The 15,451-nt window shown below is 42.9% G+C and overlaps 1 protein-coding gene across 1 annotated transcript in view; it reads left to right on the top strand.

Moving 5' to 3' along the window:
* Positions 1 to 15,146, top strand: part of GNAI1 (G protein subunit alpha i1) — a 78,464-nt gene extending 63,318 nt beyond the window's left edge. The window contains exons 6-8 of the mRNA XM_023638820.2: positions 5,315 to 5,444; positions 6,472 to 6,625; positions 13,054 to 15,146. Coding sequence (XP_023494588.1) covers positions 5,315 to 5,444; positions 6,472 to 6,625; positions 13,054 to 13,244 — 475 coding nt within the window. The 3' untranslated portion in view covers positions 13,245 to 15,146. The remainder of the gene's footprint in view (positions 1 to 5,314; positions 5,445 to 6,471; positions 6,626 to 13,053) is intronic.
* The last annotated feature ends 305 nt before the right edge of the window (positions 15,147 to 15,451 follow it).

Below are 15,451 nucleotides of genomic sequence, written 5' to 3'. Positions count from 1 at the left end.
AGCAGTCGTGATGATAAGGCAGAATTTCTGAAAGCCCCTTAAGCAAAGGTTCCTGTCCAAGATAAACAGATGTTCCTAAGCTCACTCATGAACAAGCTCACAATTCCAGACCGTGGGGAGCACAGTTAAATATGTGCAATTACACCTCTGATTCCCCGTATTTTAAATATAATGCATTTGTTACTATCGTTTGTCACTAATTTATCCCACATTCAGTGGTTCATGTAATTGAATTTTCCAGAAAACTAAGATTTCATTTCAATTTTCCATGGCAACTTCCCTCCCAGGAAAACAAACCTTGCCCTGCTCTCTTAAACAGAGACACGGATCCTAATTCGTTTATCTGACCGTGCAACCTGCTGTTTTAACACAGGGTGTGGTTTTGCATCTGCTTTTTAATTTTTTTCTGTTTCCACTATTTTTTTTAAGCTGTCAGTGGGTGTTTTTTCGCTGCTGGCATTCTCTCTGACTGAAATCATTCACCTCCTTTTAGTCTGCTCACGACTCCTAGGATGTTAAGTGACCAACTCGGGAATATTCAAATACTGGGATTTCAAATAATCTGGTATGTCTTATCTGAGCCCTATTTTCATATTTATCTTAAAATTAAGAAGTGATTTTGATTATAAGGAAGCCCACTGTTAGAATGAGGCTGTAAGGATGTTCTTGTTTTTAAACCAAGTGCAGCTTAGATTCTGACTTTTTGCTTTTTATTTACCTTGCTTTAAAGACCCTATTTTATAGCAAATTTACATTGCTATGTTTGGATAATGGCTTTATTCTAACCATTTAGTGCGGGGAGAAAATGCATGGGGTCGGGATGAGCAAGTCAGGGTCCTAGACCCAGGCCCCTGCTGGGTATGAGGGCAAACTGGGTTAAGATTCTTCCCGAGGGTGTTGCAACCTTGCGTGTTGTCAGAGGTTCAGACATCAAATGAGTTATCGTCTGTGGAGGGAGAGCCTGCGGATGGTGGAAATGCAGTGGTAGATGGCTCAGTCCGTCCTCTGGTACTTAAAACAGTCTAACTGTAAAGTCCGGCTCCAGGCTTGCTGAGATCCCCCTTAAACGTTCGCTTCCAGAACACACTTTTCACCTCCAGCCAAGGTTTCTCAGAGTTGTCACTGCAGCATCTCGCGGGCGCCCTGATTCAGTGAGGTTGTCCCTTGCCTGGTCCTCGCCGTGCGTCCGTTTCTGCTGCCCTGTCCGGTGTCCCTGGTGAGGTAGAATTTCTCAGGATGCATTTAGTCACTGTTTCCACCTGCCGCCTTGAAGATAAACACAGGTCTGTCAGGAACTGCAGACAGACTTTGTCTCATTTTGGATCTGAATTCTCTTAAATTACTGTCATTGCTCACATATGGTTTCAACTTTGCTGTGTATGCTCAGTGAGCCTCAGGAGAACGAGGGCAGAAACGTACTTAGGATGATTCCACTGGGAGGTCGTCAGCGTGCTTATCATTTTGTGTGTTTTGTGCTGTAATTCATTGTCTGATTTTAACTGCCGATGTAAAATTTCAGTTTCACTTATTTTGTTGTATGGTTGGAATTAACAAATTCAGAATGAGGTGATAAGGTGTTATACTTTAAGAATATATATTATCACCTCCATGACCAAGCGTCTGTGGAAGGTGTCTCTTTGGATTATTTTGCTCTGAAGAATCAATGCTTGGGGCCAGCCCACGGGTGTAGGGATTAAGTTCACGTGCTCTGCTTTGATGGCCCAGGGTTTGCAGGTTCCGATCCTGGGCGTGGACCTGGCACAGCTCATCACCCATGCTGTGGCAGGTGTCCCACATAAAATAGAGGAAGATGGGCACAGATGTTAACTCAGGGCCAATCTTCCTCACCACAAAAAAAAAAAAAGAAAAGAAAAACAGTTTTATTTTGCTATTATGTGTTTGCTGAATATAGAAGCAAAATACCCCATCTATTATAATATTGCCATCGTAATATAAGACAAGTTTCTATAGTAATATAAACGTGTAGTGGGTTTTGGAGCGCAGTGTCGTGTTGGTGGGGTTGATGTCTGTGTGTGGTCAGCTAGCTTTGCATCAGTCAGTCGTGGTCATGTTGGTGTTAGTTGAGTCTGAGGACAGGTCCGCACACTGCAGGATCTCCAATACCCCCTTCCACCTTTCCCCTCCCCCTAAAAAAAGAAACCTAAGAAAACTCAAATTCACTCCCTATTTGATGCTAAAGTCCTATCTTTTCTTTTCTTTTCTCTTTTTTTTTTGAGGAGGATTAGCCCTGAGCTAACATCTTTTGCCAATCCTCCTCTTTTTGCTGAGGAAGGCTGGCCCGGAGCTAACATCTGTGCCCATCTTCCTCTGCTTCCTATGTGGGATGCCTGCCACAGCATGGCTTGACAAGTGGGCTGTAGGTCTGCACCCGGGATCTGAACCGGTGAACCCCCACGGGCCGCTAAGTGGAGTGCATGAGCTTAACCACTATGCTACTGGGCTGGCCCCTGTTCTTAGTCGTTCTTGCTCCTTGGTTTATGAGTTAGACCAGTGATTCTCCAGACATAGTCCCTGGATCAGCAGCCCCAGCTTCATCCACCTGGCGTCTGGTGTGCACTGAACTTTAAGAAACGCAGGCTTAGATTGAAGGTCCTTGGTTTGTGACCAGTATGTGAATGGCTCTCGTTCATTTCTAAATTAAGTAGATTGAAGAGATGTCGTCCGTGGTCACGTTACTTGGTGATCAAGTAAAAGCTCTTTTATGGTTAACCTTCCCACCGCGCACCTGGAAGATCTAGATCTTTAACGTCGTGGCGTGAAGTCTATTGTTGCTCGAAAGTGTTTGAAAATATTCTGTAGACACAGTTCACTCAGTCATTCAAGAAACGTTAGGAAGTGCCCTTGTGTGTGTCCAGTGTGGGGCATATAGAACGCACCAGACAGACAAGTCTTTGCCTTCATATTGCTGGGGGTGGGGGTGGGAGGTTAAATATTTAACAGGCTGGGGGTGGTAATTCCTATAGTGAAGAACAAAGCCAGCAGGGCTGCTCTGACAAAGTCGAGGAAACTAGGTGTCGTAAAACAACGGGAGCCGATTGATTCCCTCGTGGTTCTGGGGGCGGAAGATTGAGATCGTGTGTCTGCAGGACTGAGCGTCTTCAGTCTTCAGGCTCTAGCCGTGGGGGCTCCCCGCCTCTTCCTGCCTGTAGTGGTGGCTGGTGGCCGTTGGTGCTCCTCGGTCTGTGGCCACGTCCCTGCAGCCCTGGGCCCTCGTCACGGGGCCGCCTTTCCTGTGTGTGTCTGCTTCCCTTTTGCCTGATAGTTCATTCCTCGGTTTCTCTCTTTCCCCACTTGGCTGGGTCACATCCTCAGCTGAAGATCCAGGTTCCCCTCCTTCAGGTCTGACCTTACACCCGGCTCTAGAACGCGGTTAAGCAAGGTTTCTGCCGCCTTACAACTTTCCTCAGTGTCCAGGAACGTGTTTCTCCTTCCTTCTGAGACCTCATCGGAGACATTTAACATTCGCATCCCCCCCTGACGTCGTGTTCATGGTGATATGTATTCTCTAAGGGGCGAGCTTTTCCACCGTCCTCTTCACTTCCATCAAAGTCTCACCAAAATCACCTCGAAGGTCCATGCTCCTAACCGACCATCTTTTCCAGGAAATCTGGGCTTTTCCTGTCTGGTAACTTGAGATTCTTCCAGCCTCTGCCTGTTCCCCGATTCCAAAGCCACTTTCACGTGTTTAGGAACGTGAGAGCATCACCCGGCTCTGGGAACTAAGATCTGTATCCATCGGGGTTCTGCAGAGAAGCAGACCAGCGGGCTCTGTCTGTTTCCAGGAATTGGTTTCCACGCCTGTGGGGCTGGCGACTGTGAAATCCGTAGGGCCAGCAGGATGGCAGGTGCCGACAGAACCTGGCGTTCGCAGGCCTGCGGCCGAATCTCTTTTTCCCCTGAGAAAGCTCGGTTTTTGCCCGTCAGGCTGGTCAGTTGATTCGGCGAGTCTGCCCACGTGATCTCAGATAATCTCCTCTATGGAGTCAGCTGATTATGGATGTTAACCGCGACTCTGAAATACCGTCCCGGCTGCGCCTGGATTCGTGTTTGGTTAAATCGCCGTGTGATGGCCTAGCCAAAAGTCTATGACGAAACGAGCCGTCGCAGAGGGACGCGCGCGCTGGGTGGGTTTCCTTGTTGTTTATATCAAGTGGTGGGGAATTGTGACCTCTGATCAGAGGACTTCTCTAAAAGTATGTTACCTTTTTGGTCAAGTTATTTTCAAATTGTGTTCCTTGGCAGGTTGACAAACGGGCCACGATTTTATTTTCTTTCATGTTGTTTGTGTCCGATCTTTATCACCAGCCGTCCTTTTTGGATCTTACCCGTTTTATGGTGTGGTCAGATCATTTTGTTACGGAGCATATTTCAACTTAACGAATGATTTACCAGCCAAACCAATAGCAGGAAGGCCGCTGAAATGATGACAGAAGTAGCAGGACTAGCTGGTGGACTCAGATTTGGTTTATAGGCCAGTGCGACTCCGCAGGGAAAATTCCTTTGCTGAGAATTAAATCGGGACTGTTTTAATTAGTGCATCATCTCGATAAATGGAACCTTTAAAAATGTACCAGTTTGCATAGTGTTTCCGTTACGTAAGTGGTTATTTCTAGGTTGCGTAACATAATCTATGTGAGTTGCAACCTTTGCTTAACTTAAACTCTTATCAGAAAGAGAGGAAAAAAAGATTGTCGCCTTTATATTGTTTCATGGTGTACTATTATATATTGTGTAAAAATTGAGTTTTTCAGTCTTAACTTAAAAACTATTCGATACAGCCACTCGTTCATCTCCTATTTCATCCCATTTTTCTTGTACACCATAGTTGAACTTTTCATTAGCAGCCTCTTTGCCCCGTCTGAGTCGACTGCTTGCTCAGCTTTTTCTTTCCTGGTTTACGTGAAAGTCTTGCTTGTTTCCTCTGGGAGAAAAGGACTTTTTGTAGTGGGCGGGGCCCCTCTCTTCGCCGTGACTTCTGCAACTCGAATTTCCCCCGTTTTCTCTGCCTTCCCTAATTGCTTCATGGGACTTCTCAGGGTTTAATGATCTGCTCTAAGTGTTCTCATCTGTCAATGAATGTGTTGTTTTCTTTGAGGGTATTTTGGGGTTTTCTTGTTTTGTTTTGAGATACCCCCTCCTCTCCATCAAAATTTTCTTCCCAAAAGTCCTTTTCTCCTTTGTTCCCATCCCACCTTCCGCCTGCAGTTTGGAGCTTTTCTGTTGATGTTATAGAATGCCTCGGAGCTTTTGAACATTTCATTTGACGCTAAACTCATTAGTTTTCCTCTTACAGAATGTTTGATGTGGGAGGACAGAGGTCCGAGCGGAAGAAATGGATCCACTGCTTCGAAGGCGTGACCGCCATCATCTTCTGTGTGGCGCTGAGCGACTACGACCTGGTTCTGGCCGAAGACGAAGAGATGGCACGTAGACCCGCTTTTCAAGATTGGGCATGGGATAGGAAGAGCCCGAGATGCTGACGAGAATTTTTCCGAGAAAAATGCTTCTCGGAAAACTTCTTGAGAAATTCTCGCTAATGTCTGAAGCATTTGAAAGTTCAGGCTCATTTCTCTCATTTCTCTGTCTGGATACTAAGAGGGAAGTAGATCAAGGAGCACAGAGGAAAAGGAAAAGGCTGAGACTTAATCTTGCCTCAACCGTACATGCCTAACTCAGCGTTTCCTGCATCTGGTCTCTACATACTGAGCGGAGATAAACTTATTTCCACGATACCCCAACGCTCGTTGTTCTTGACTTGTTACTACTGCTCAGATCACTCAGTCATCTTTGACCCGAGTTATACTTTGCTGTTGCCACGTGATTTTCACGTGTGTCTCAATGTACCCTTAATCTGGAGGCAATATTTTTAAATAGAAATTTAAAACTCAATCATTTTGAATCAACTTTAGTACAAACTGGGGGAAAAAAGAGAAATGTCCGTGTTAACACTTCTGAAATCAGGCGTGTGCAGCCGTTGGGCAGGAGGCACTGTCCCCCAGCCTGTGTCCTTGTCTTCTGTCTTCAAGAGAAGACGTATAGGTGCCCTTGTGGGAACCACAGATCCTGGAGGGCAGGAAAGAGGGACCTCGGTTTCCTTCCTGATGCACCATTGTATTCAGGGTGTTGGGCTAATTGTGTTCAGCTTGTTCCGTTTAATTTATTAATCTTTAAACCCTCTGCTTATCCCTTAATGGAAACTTCGATTGACTGTGACAGTGAGAGCTCTTGTCACGTGCCGGGTGCGATGAATGAAGAGTCACGTAGATGCTCCCCTCGCCTAAAATCAGAGGCTGTTTGTTCTTAAATGGCGGAAATGTGTTTTTGTGGTTGGTGCCCTGTTCCTCAGCTGACTAAGCTCTATTTTATTATAGCATGTGGTCTATTTTATAAGCAGTATTTCTCAAAATCCTTGCCGTGATGACAGACTGGTTGTATTCTTCTCCGTTACAGAATCGGATGCACGAAAGCATGAAGTTGTTCGACAGCATATGTAACAACAAATGGTTTACAGACACTTCTATTATCCTTTTTCTAAACAAGAAGGATCTCTTTGAGGAGAAAATCAAGAAGAGTGCCCTCACCATATGCTATCCGGAATATGCAGGTATTTTACGTTCTGTGGACAATATTTCTAAGTGAAAGTTCCCCTAAGGCAGGGTTTCAGGTGCCCATGGAATCTCTTAGTTTAGTAAGTTGCACCTTGAAGACAAGTTGCTTATCAACTCCGTTCCTTGAGGTGTGGATCAGATTAGTGAAGTAATGCATTCATTTTATGGAAAGGATGTTGGGTAATTTTCTGTGATGACTCCACGTCTTCCTAAATCTGAGACATTGGTTCGTCCATCTGGTTTATGGATCTGTGTCAGGTATCCTGTGATGTGCAGCAAATGGGACACGTCCTTGCTCACTGTCTGATCTCACAGACACATGGACTTGTCAACAAACACATAAAAACAGCAGCCAACATGCTGGTAGAAGGAACACGACAGTAATCACGAGGGGGAGAGAAGAAGAGGGAATCCAGGAGTCAGGTGACTCCTCAGGGGGAGTCACGCAAGGTTTCCCGAGAAATCTGAATTGTGGTAATGAGACTGCTTTAATTTTCCTCCCTTGGAAAATGGTCCATGGTGGCAAGGAGGGACCTCAGGTCCAGTGCTGGCTTTTCCTCAATTAGCTCTTTGATCTTGAACAAGGCAGTTAATTTACTGGGGTCTCTACCCCATCTGTAAAATCAGATCCTGGGCTCGGACCTAGCACTGCTCATCAAGCCATACTGTGGTGGCATCTCACATATAAAATAGAGGAAGATTGGCACAGATATTAGCTCAGGGACTGTCTTCTTCAAGGGAAAAAAAGGAAGATCGGCAACAGATGTTAACTCAGGGCCAGTCTTCCTCACCAAAAAATAAAAGTCTCAAGAATTTGTTTCATTATGCACATTATTTCAGTCTGTCTAGTGTTAGGTTGTGCGATGAGCGTTTACTGCCATTCACAGGCGGTGTTACAACAGCCCTGTGATGTCAGTTCTCCTGTTCCCACTCTACAGGGGAGAGCGCTGGGGCTTCTTGAGATGACAGGGTCCAGACCCGAGTCTGTGGCGCTCCTGCACCCACACCCTTCACAGCCAGACCGTGTGTGGTTGTGTTCTCATTGGAGCCACCAAGGGAGGGTCCTTGAGTGCAGTCCCACTGCGCGTGATCTAAGCCCTTCTGTGGACGGCAAAGTTACACTCAATTCCAAATCATTCCACATGGTTGCTTATTTTAAAATTTCTGTTTTCTTTTTGAAAGTCATCACATCCTTAAGTCACCTTATTCGGAAACACTTTTAGTGCTTATTAGGAATAAAGTCATTTATAATTCTAATTACAGGATTGAAGTTACCCACGGTCAACATGGCTCAGTTTTGCTCTTACTTTCGTCTGTCTTTTGGTTCATTTTTGTCAGTTTCTATGAAGTAGCCATTTTGTGCTAATATTACCAGACGACCCAAACGAGCCCATAAAGATCACACACCTATCGGGATTTCAGAGCAGCCAAGAATAGACTCGTTTGCTTTTTCTTTGCCAGGTAGACAGTGTGTTTGATAATTTTCCTTGAGTTAATGAGCATCTCCGATCTTAGAATCTTTGAACCGAGAGAATGTCACATCGTTCTTTCACGTTCCCAGTGTTAGATTGGGATTTACTGTCTTCTCCCCACACCCCAAGTCTTGACTCCGTTACCTCTTGCTGCAACCTCAGCTGTTAATCCCTGTGGCCCTTGCCTCTGTGGAAGATCCCCACGGCCTGCCGACCCCTCACTTGGCTCATCTCTACCCCTGTCTGCTCACGTCTTCTCCTCTTTCTATCTGTATGCTGGTGTTGCACTGCATTCCATCTCTGTCCTGTGATTTTTAGCGCTTCATTCCTTCATAGTCATATTTGTTCTCACCATGGTCAAGTCTGCTGTCGACTCTGGTTTCTCTCTAAGGCCCAGGCCTGCATTTCCAGCTGCTTGATGGACATGTGCATGCTTTTTAGCACCTGAAACTCAGCCTGAACTCATGTCATTTTCTTTCTCCCATTTCCTCCATCTCCCTTGAATTATATCACCAGCCTCCCAATTCTCCCTTCTTGAACCAGGTTATCATCCGTACTTACCTTTATTCAGGACTGTCTTGTCACATTAGAAAATACTAGAAGATATCTGTCAAATTCCTCCTCCCCATTCTTTGCTGTTCCTAAGACTTAGAATCATATTGAGGAAGGCGCTCAATAGTTCATTCATGTGTCTTGTAGCTCTTGGGAGTCAGTAATCTAGCCAGCTGCCCAGAATATATTCAGTAATGAGCTGTGCACTCAGTGCAAGCTGTTTTCCCAAAACATGGTTTTAATTTAGAGGTTGAAAAAGCTTCTGTGAGCCAACAAGACACTGTTTATTGCTTTAGAATTTCAGACAAAGAGCCTTATTTATACTTTAATAAAATAAATTAAAATTTGTTTTGTAAAAGATATGGGGTTGTCTACTAGCTACATTAAGAGTTAAAATGTAAACTTATTTTGACAACCTACAACAATGGAAAAATTCATAGAAACATACAACCTACCAAGAATCATGAAGAAACAGAAAATCTGAACAGATCAGTTACTAGGAAGGAGGTTGAATCGGTAATCAAAAACCTTTCAACAGACAAAGGCCCCGGACCAGATGGCTTCACTGGTGAATTCTAGCAAACATTTACTGAAGAATTAACACCAGTCCTTCTCAAATTCTTCCAAAAAACAGAAGAGGAGGGAACACTTCCAAACTCATTTTACAAGACCAGCATTACCCTGATACCAAAACCAGATGAGTACATCACAAGAAAATTACAGCCAGTATCTCTGATGAACATAAATGCAAAAATCCTCAACAAAATACTAGCAAACAGAATTCAGCAACACAATAAAAGGATCGTACACCATGATCAAGTGGGATTTATTCCAGGGCTGCAAGGATGGTTCAACCTCCACAAATCAGTCAACGTGATAGGACACATCAACAAAATGAAGAATAAAAATCACATGATCACCTCAATAGATGCAGAGAAAGCTTTTGACAAAATTCAACATCCGTTTATGATAAAGACTCAACAAAAAGGGTGTAGAGGGAATGTACCTCGACAGAATAAAGGCCGTATATGACACGCCCACAGCTAACATCATACTCAACGGTGAAAAGCTGAAAGCTTTTCCTCTAAGATCGTGGACGACACTAGAGTCGCACTCTCACCGCTTTTATTCCATACAGTGTTGGAAGTCCTAGCCAGAGCACTTAGGCAAGAAAAGGAAATAGAAAGCATCTAAATAGGAAGGAAGAAGTCAAACTGTCACTATTTGTGGATGACATTTAATATGTAGAAAACTCTAAAGACTCCACTAAAAAGCCATTTAACTGACAAATTCAGTAAAGTTGCAGGATATACAAAACCAATATTCAAAAATATGTGCATTTCGATACATGAATAATAAACTGTCGGAGGGAGAAAGTAAGAAAATCATCCCATTTACAATTGCATCAAAAAAACCCCCAAAATATCTAGAACAAATTTTACCAAGGAGGTGAAAGACCTGTACACTGAAAACTGTAAGTAAGACATTGATGAAAGAAACTGAAGATGACACAAATCAATGGAAGATATTCTGTGCTCATGGATTAGAAGAATTAATATTGTCAAAATGTCTACACTACCCAAAGCAGTCTACAGATTCAATTCAATCCCTATCAAAATTTCAATAGCATTTTTCACAGGAATAGAACAAACATTCAAATTTGTAGGGAACCACAGATAGATCCCAAACAGCCAAAGTAATGTTGAGAAAGAAGAACAAAGCTGGAGGCATCACACTTCCTGATTTCAAACTATACTACAAAGCTGTAGTAACCAAAACAGCATGGTGCTGTCACAGAAACAGAGACAGAGATCAGTGGAACAGAATAGAGAACCCAGAAATAAACCCACACCTATATGCTCAGTTTATGGCAAAGGAGCCAAGAATATATGATGGGGAAAGGAGAGTCTCTTCAATAAATGCTGGGAAACTGGACCACTATCTTAGACCATACACAAAAATCAACTCAAAATGGATTAAAGACTTGATTGTAAGACCTAAAAGTGTAAAACTCCTATAAGAAAACACAACTGGTAAGCTCCTTGACGTCAGTCTTGGTGATGATTCTTTGGATTTGACATCGTAAAAGCAAAGGCAACAAGAGCAAAAATAAACAAGTGGGACTATATCAAATTAAAAAGCTGCACAGCAAAGGAAACCATCAACAAAAGGAAAAGGCAACCTATGAAATGGGAGAAAATAGGTGCAACTCATATATCTGATAAAGGGTTAATATCTAAAATATATAAAGAACTCACACAACTCAATAGCAAAAAAACCACACAGTCGAATTAAAAAATGGGCAGAGGATCTGAATGGACCTTTTTCCAAAGAAGACAGGCAGGTGACCTACAGGTACATGAAAAGATGCTCAACATCACTAACCACCAGGGAAATGCAAATCAAAACCACAATGAGCTATCACCTCACACCTGATATAATGACTATTGTCTAAAAGACAAGAAATAACGAGTGTTGGCAAGGATGTGGAGAAAGGGGAACCCTTGTGCTCTGTTGGCGGGAAGGTAAACTGGTGCAGCTGCTGTGGAAAAAAAGTATGGAGTTTCCTCAAAAAATTAAAAATAAAACTACTGTATGATCCAGCAATTCCACTTCTGAGTATTTGAGGAAAATGGAAACACTAACTTGAAAAGATATGTACATCCCATGATCATTGCAGCATTTTTCACAGTGGCCAAGACATGGAAACAGCTGGTGAGTGCAGCGGGGGAAGCACTCCAGTGACAGGTGGCAGCTTGTACATCGGGTCCCCTGACACGGAGCCAGCCTCAGATGTGGAATAGAGGATCACAGACGGGCCTTAGCGAGCAGGCTGAGCAACAGGGGACCTTGAAAGCCAGGCATGTAATTCTGTGTTACTACTGCAAAGCGAGATTGAACATTCTTTCAAATGAACATTTTATTGAAGTATTATATATATACATATATAAAATATGTACATACAGCACAAATGTGAAGCTCATTAAATTTTAAGAAGTGAACATACTGATACATCCCCCACTCAGGTCAAGACATCAAGTGTTTCCAGGTCCCCAGAAGGCCCAACATGCCACTCCCAGTCTTAACTCATCACTTCCCTACACACACACACACAAAGAGTAACCATTATTACGACTTTTGTCCTCATTGACTAATTTTGATTGCTTTCTAAACATCAGTCATGTAGTAAACACTGTGTCTGGCCTTTTGTGTTGAACAGTATATGTAGGAAACCCATCCATGCTGGTGTGTGTAGCAGCAGAACCTTCGTTCTCGTTTCTCGTTACTCTGTGGCAGCTCATTGTATGAACATGCCAGAATTCATTAGCCAGTCTACACTTAATGACCTTCTGGGTTGTTTCCTAAAGTAGAAGTTTGTTCGCTATTAGCTGTCTTTGAATGTCTTCTGGTGAACATATGTACAGGCCCACCTCGTTTTATTGCACTTAGTTGTGCTTTGCAGATGTTGCATTTTTTACGAGACCCCCCCCACCAGCAAAAAGATGATGACCCACTGAAGGCTGAGATGATGGTTAGCGTTTTGTACCAATAAAGTATTTTTTAATTAAAGTGTGTACATTGTTTTTTTTAGACACAGTGCTATTGCACAGTTAATAGACCACAAAGTGTAAACATAACTTTTATGTGCACTGGGAAACCAGAAAATTCCCGTGACCCACTGTATCGCGATGTTCGCTTTACTGCAGTGGTCTGGAACTGAGCCCGCGCCGTCTCCGAGAGGTGCCTGTGTGTGGTCTGTCAAGGGCACACCTAGAACCTGAACAGCCGGTCAGCAGAGTAGGCGTGGTGATTTTTAGATACTGCCAGACAAGTTCCAGACTGTTTGTGCTCAGAAGTCTAGTAGTCACTTGAGAGCAGGGGCGTGTCCCTCATTTTATAACTTCATGGCCATAAGCCACATGTAGACCCTTGTACGACTTTTGAATAGAGAAAAATGAGTGAGAAAGGCTAATTAACGTGTACATACGAGAGGAAGTGAGAAATACCCATCGGCCTTCACTCGGCATTTCTTGATCAGCCCCTAGACGAGAGCTGAAACAGCGTGCCACCATGAGGGGCTGAGTGGTTCGTGCTGGGATGTAGGAAAAAGGGGGATCTGGCGTTTGGAATGGCGGCAGGAACAAAGATCATGGGGAACATGGAATACCATGATTTGGGTTTGGGTTTTTTTTTTAAGAGTAACTTAACAGTCATCAAAAGGTAATTAACATGGGTATATTTCATTTAGGGGAAGTAATTTCTCTCATTCTCGAAGGGGGAATACAATTACAGAGTCCACATATTTTATACGAATGGAACTGTATTTCAAGGCCCGTTTTGCACAGCTTTGTGCTCGTTGCAGCTTTTCACCCTGTGTTTCTTTCCTTTTCCCGTCTCAGGCTCGAACACGTATGAAGAGGCAGCCGCATACATCCAGTGTCAGTTTGAAGAGCTCAATAAGAGAAAGGACACGAAGGAGATATACACCCACTTCACGTGTGCCACCGACACGAAGAACGTGCAGTTCGTTTTCGACGCCGTAACGGATGTCATCATAAAAAATAACCTGAAGGATTGTGGTCTCTTCTGAGTTTTGCAGCTCGTGGGTAAATGCATTTTGAAACCAAACGCGTACATTGAACCTCTCTAGTCTCGAGTCTCGCAGCCACACAGGATGTAAAGTATGGCAAACACGTGTAGGGCCTGACCAGAGCTCTTCTGGTTTGTTAACTGAAGGTCACAGAAGGACCTTTCCTAAGTGTGGAAGGTGGTCCCTCGGTGTGCGCTGAGGCCCGTCAGAGCTGGGCTGCGGTGTCCTCACCATTTCTGCGTCCGTGTAAATATGCACGCGTGTGTCTACACGTACTTACAGCTTTAGTTGCCTGCGTTCCTTCTAGGTTTTCAGAGCGGCAGCCTATGATTGTAGCATGATGGCGTTGGAAATAGCGGAAACACTGAGTACTTCGCCCTGAATGACAGGCTCTTACTGTGTTTGCCAGTTTTACCAGCTTTATTTGTGTTCGTGTCCTGTAAATTCTTGAGTACAGTGATTAACATTAGGAGAAGGGGCGGCCCTTATCTTGGTTCTCTGTACACTTGTAATCATAAAAATGTTATTTGTACAAACACGGCACAGTCTATTTTAATAACATGATTTGTTCTTTAAATTTAATGTGTTTTATTGAAATGTTCTTAAAGCGGATGAATATACTTGCCTTTGGATCAGTTATTTAAACATTATATGCATTTTGATTTTTTTTTAATAGTGCATGCTGATCTGATTCTATGTTAGATTTTGGTTTGAAGAGCTAAAATTTTAGATTTTTGAGGATACACTATCTTAGACCTATGATAGACACTTAATTTTTATTCAGTTGGTTTTGTTTTCACTTTGAATTTTAATATTTGGATGGTATTCATGCGTTGCCGTCAAGGTGATGCCAGATTAATTTTTATACACTTTGAATAACTACGTTTTTATTTATAACTTAAGTTTAGGTGGATTCGCGAGCATTCTTGTGGGTAAAACATGTCAGCCTAGTGAATGTTGAGACATCCGTTTGTGTATTTCCTTTGGGAAATCCTCGTACACACGGAGCACACACAGTAGCTCCGAGTTTGGAAAATAACAGGAAAGATCTCTGAATCTAGTCAGCTTCTGATGTGATACGAGTTTTAAATTCATCTATGTAACTAGTTTCAAATTTACTTATCACCCTTTATTAAAATTACTTTTTTCCCTTAGATCATTCAAATTTCCTCCACCTGCTTGAATTTATATTCTTTCTTTTTAAATTGCGCTATTATTTCTGAGAATGACACATGCAATTGCCCTTAGAAAGTGAGTAACAGGATTTAATACAGCCAGTGATTGTATGTGCACTGAAATGAGGGTCTCATCTGGGCTGGATCGTGAACTTGGGCAGTCATTTTCTTTCGCTTATTCACTGTGTGTCCTGTGACCTCGTCTCAGCAAAATGAACAGCATTCCCTACCTTACTTCTGTTTGTTTTACGCATCTTGACAAAGTCTTTGAGTAAACTTCGGGGGCACGTCGTTTCTGAGTTTCGTCCTGTGCTGTCATTCTGAAGTATATTTGTTGAAGTGTGAGCGTGCGTGTGCGTGTCTGTGGGTAACCACAAGCTACATCTATCTTTGTTTCATTTGAGGGGCTTGTTTTTCTTCTTTGTAATGTAAAGAAATTCAAAGTTATCAAAATTCCTTCAGTGTGTTAGTTTAGATTCTTTATGTGCCTTTCATGAAAGACATGTTCTCATTAATTTTACCGATGGAAGACATGTAATATCCATATTGTGAAGTCATGTATGAAATTCAACTATACTGGGAATAAATTTGAATCATGAGAAATACAGTTTAAAAAGCCACAAAGACGTACATATTGGTGACCATCATGGATGATTCCTGAACTTTATTCTGTGTAATTGTGTTACTAATAAATCCTAATAAATTTAAATTTTTAAAATTTTACAAACCTGTTGGCTGAACACGTTTTGCGTTAGGATTTAAGTGTCATTCTATAGGATGTGCATTTCTTCTTTATCTCTCCTCTCTTTTTGCAATTTCGTCTACTCGAGAAGCTAGTTTTTCCTGCTCCACGTTTTCTCATGAGACATGGCACACACTTGGAATTGCCTGGTGGACATCCCCTTCTGAGAATTTATTGCCTGCCTCCACTCAGTAGGACCAAAATCATATTCATCCTCATTCTCTCTTTAAACCGGGTCTCGCCCCCGACTTTGTTTGCCATGGTAGCTACCCAGTACCAGCATTCATTTC

This window comes from Equus caballus, chromosome 4 (assembly GCF_041296265.1).
Source record: "Equus caballus isolate H_3958 breed thoroughbred chromosome 4, TB-T2T, whole genome shotgun sequence".
Taxonomy (NCBI): domain Eukaryota; kingdom Metazoa; phylum Chordata; class Mammalia; order Perissodactyla; family Equidae; genus Equus; species Equus caballus.
The sequence above is the reverse complement of the archived record's forward strand: the minus strand, read 5'-3'. Positions and strand labels throughout refer to the sequence as shown.